This window comes from Capsicum annuum, chromosome 9 (genome assembly GCF_002878395.1).
Source record: "Capsicum annuum cultivar UCD-10X-F1 chromosome 9, UCD10Xv1.1, whole genome shotgun sequence".
NCBI lineage: Eukaryota > Viridiplantae > Streptophyta > Magnoliopsida > Solanales > Solanaceae > Capsicum > Capsicum annuum.
The window spans coordinates 132,099,051-132,102,526 of NC_061119.1; the positions used below are offsets into that span (position 1 = coordinate 132,099,051).

Here is a 3,476-nt window from a genome sequence, read left to right on the forward strand (position 1 = left end):
GTTGCAATAGATCTATCTATTGAGATCTATTGCAATGGTTATTGTAACACCTATTGAGACAGTTCAAATTATCTATTGCAACGGTTACGACCTATTGCAACGGTGCAAGATGTTGCAATAGACTCTATTGCAACAACGAAGAACCGTTTCAATAGATTCTATTGCAACGATAAAAGAACATTGCAATAACCCTATTGCAACAATTATTGATCTTTCGCAATATGTTTTTGCCACCTATTATTGCAGCTAGTTTAAATACCAATTGATATATAGAGAGCACAATTATATATACACATCACAACAAAATCTTTCATTAATAATTCAAATTAAAATATCCAACAAACTAATAATCTAAATCCAAAAGCAAAATGTTACTTTCAAACGGTCATTAGTTTTCCCATAAAGTATCAAGTTCGAGTGGCGATAAGTTTCACAATCAATATCAAAAAGATCGATACTAAAATATCTATCAATAATTCAAAAAATTTCTCAAGATCAATTTCTTCATCACTTTCTTCATCTCCTCCTTCATTTTGAACATCTATAAAAAAAAGTAAATAATCTCAATTAGTAATTAAATGACAAGATATTTAATTTTCAATTAGAACATAGAAGAACACCTATAAATAGAGCAGAAACAATCTTAATAGCAAACGAATAAATTATTTATACAAATTAGTAAAAGAAATATAATTCACAAAAATTAAATCAAGAAACAAAAATAAAAAGAGAAAGGAATAATTAGTTACGCAAGAAGACGAACAAATTTATACCCAAGAATGAACATACAAATGAGAAAAACCTCGCCACAATTATAGAGGAACTGATGCAATAACATGAAAGGGAATACTGAAGCAGTGAACAATTTGCAATGTAAAATTGGTCAAAGAGAATGTTTTACGTCTTTGAACATATATCAAGTGTTCAATTGGTAAAGAGTTTAGCTATGGTATCTTAATCCGTCCAAATAATATACCATGAGGATGTTTAGATGTTATTTGCTTATTCGAAATAAAGATGAAGGGAATCATTAGTTCGACCATTGTAGTTTTAACCATCATTCTCAGCTCATGTTTGAGCCAGGACAAGCCCTCACTTGTGGACAAGTAGAAGCTTCTTTGGCACCGTGCATACCATACATTCTTTATGCATTTAGATACAAGTTTCAGCAGTTATGCGATGCCAACATTGAGCATAGTTATACCAGTTTCATTACTTAAAAAGGAAAAAGTAGGAAAAACAAACAAGTAGCAGTGCTAATGATCCAATTATATAAAAGGTTAAAACACAAGAAGGCATAACTCGACTGCGAAAATACTTCCAAAGAAAACAAGAAAAGAAGTTAATTCCCATCAAACAATATACCTTGAGGAGTTTGACATTATTAGCACAACTCTATAACATGCATAGTAGTTTGCGATTCAAAACCTCAACTATTCAGCCTTAACAGAAATTTCAAAACTCCACATCCACATTTCACATCCACATTTCACAGGACATTTCACGGATAAAATAACATTTAACAATCTTCCTTCAAAATAGACATTCTCATGCTAAAAGAAGAAGAAGAAGAAGAAAGGGCGAGAAGCCATTCTCATAATTCCCCGCTAGAGGTCAAATGCTGGATGTACTACTGCATTTTCGACATTGTACAGTACCTGCTAGCATTACAAATATCTGTATTGCTCCATTCAAGCTAGCATATAGACGGGAGAGCAGATAACAATATCCAAGTAAGCTCAAATGCATTACAAACATTCAAAACGCAACACACAATTGAGGAGCTATTCAGATCGAACTCTGATGAGAAAACCAATGTTTAGTGACTAAATGAGAGGTGTTGGTAACATTTTTGGTTCAGTGGCAGGTGCATTTTCTGGTGAAGATAAGTCTAGTTCAATTTCTAGAGACTCATCACTTATTGACTTGAAACCTGGAAAGTTTCCTGATCATGTTAATGCAAATATCTTCAAGTACCCTAAGAGTATGCCTAGTTTTACTACTGGTGAGTCCATAGTTCCAGCTAAAAGAACGCAGCAGGTACTACGACTCGCAGCATAACCACCAGCTAAGAAAGAAAAAGACCAAGCTAACTATTCGTAAACAAGAAATTCTTAGTTATAAAACAACCACACAAATTTATGCAAGGGGGTGAATGACATCCTTTACTGTGCAGCACAAGTTCTTTGAAGATCATTTATTTCCTTTTTTACATTACCTTATCAAGAAAGGGAATCACTGTACCCAATAAATAAACGTGCAGGGAAATATTTAGTCGCAAGTCCATTATATACCCATCGCTAACAGTCACGTCAGAAACATAGTCAGACAGATGCTCAGAGAAAACTACAACCAGAGGACTTGACTTCAAACAATTTTACTTTTTCAGTAATTTAATTTTAAAGATCAAAAAGCTGATTTGATCCAGAGGGTGTTGGTATGGAAAAACTGATGAAGAGCCTCAATGAATATTATGGAAAAATCAATTGAATAGGAGTCATGGCCACAGAAAACTAAACCTTGAACTCGCAGTCCTTTGTTCAGTAATAACTTTCCTTCGGCTCCTTCTCCAAGAAGCAGTAATTTCAAGTAAGTGCTGGTCGTTCAGCGGCAGCCGAAGATGCTGGTCGTTGGGATCTCGTCAATGGCTGGTGCTGGTACGCCGGTAGTTGGACAGAGCAATGGCAGGCGGCGGTGGCTGGGAGGCGATGGCGGCTGATGGTTTGAAGAGAGAGCTACAATTAAACAAATTAAAACAAATCGCAATAATATCAAGTACAAACAGTTGGCTCAAATATAATACTAAACACGCATTTACGGAACAAATTCTCATGCAGGGCAAGCATTACATTATTCTTAAGGCTAGATACGACTTCAGAGCAAGTAAAGCAAGGTGAAAGAAAAACTGGAGTTTCTGCTTCATCAATGTCTCCGCTTGTTAGGTCTTGTAGTTGTTACAAAGTTGAACTCTAATGAATCTGCTGAACTTATTCTAACCTCTTGAAAATTCTTGTAAGAGCCATAGATCTTGAGATTCTTTCTAAGAATTTCAACCTCCAAGAATATTGTTCTGGTTCTACAAGAGTCAATTTTAAATTGTAATCTCTTGCATGAGACACCCAGTGTGATGCACCGCGTCACTACCCATTAAAATCCTCATGTTTTGGGCAAGTTCCGGACTGTTCGGGCGCGTTTTCGAGCATGACGGGGCTTCGATAAATGCTCCGCACTGCTGCCAACGTTCCAGCACCTTCTAGGTGGTCAAATTGAGCATGTATTACCCTTATTAGACCTGGAAAAGTAGTAAAGGCTGCCAATCCGGATAACGGAAAGGGTAAAGCTATAGGGTTGTTCAACAACATGGCTTTGTTTAATCACATGACGCATGCAGCTAGTGCTGGAAAGAAGCATAGCATTAGACCACGAGAGTCTTTATTTGTTGATGCTGAAATTAATGGGAAAGCAGTCCGCATTAT

General features: G+C 36.0%; 1 protein-coding gene across 1 annotated transcript in view; it reads right to left on the reverse strand.

The window, feature by feature from the left end:
• Positions 1 to 289: 289 nt before the first annotated feature.
• The window catches only part of LOC107842718 (paired amphipathic helix protein Sin3-like 5), a gene marked incomplete at its 5' end in the record, with an annotated part of 8,798 nt that continues 5,611 nt past the window's right edge, over positions 290 to 3,476 (reverse strand). Inside the window, 2 exon segments of the mRNA XM_047396989.1 lie at positions 290 to 541; positions 2,520 to 2,735. Of these exon segments, the coding sequence (XP_047252945.1) occupies positions 2,586 to 2,735 (150 nt within the window). The 3' untranslated portion in view covers positions 290 to 541; positions 2,520 to 2,585.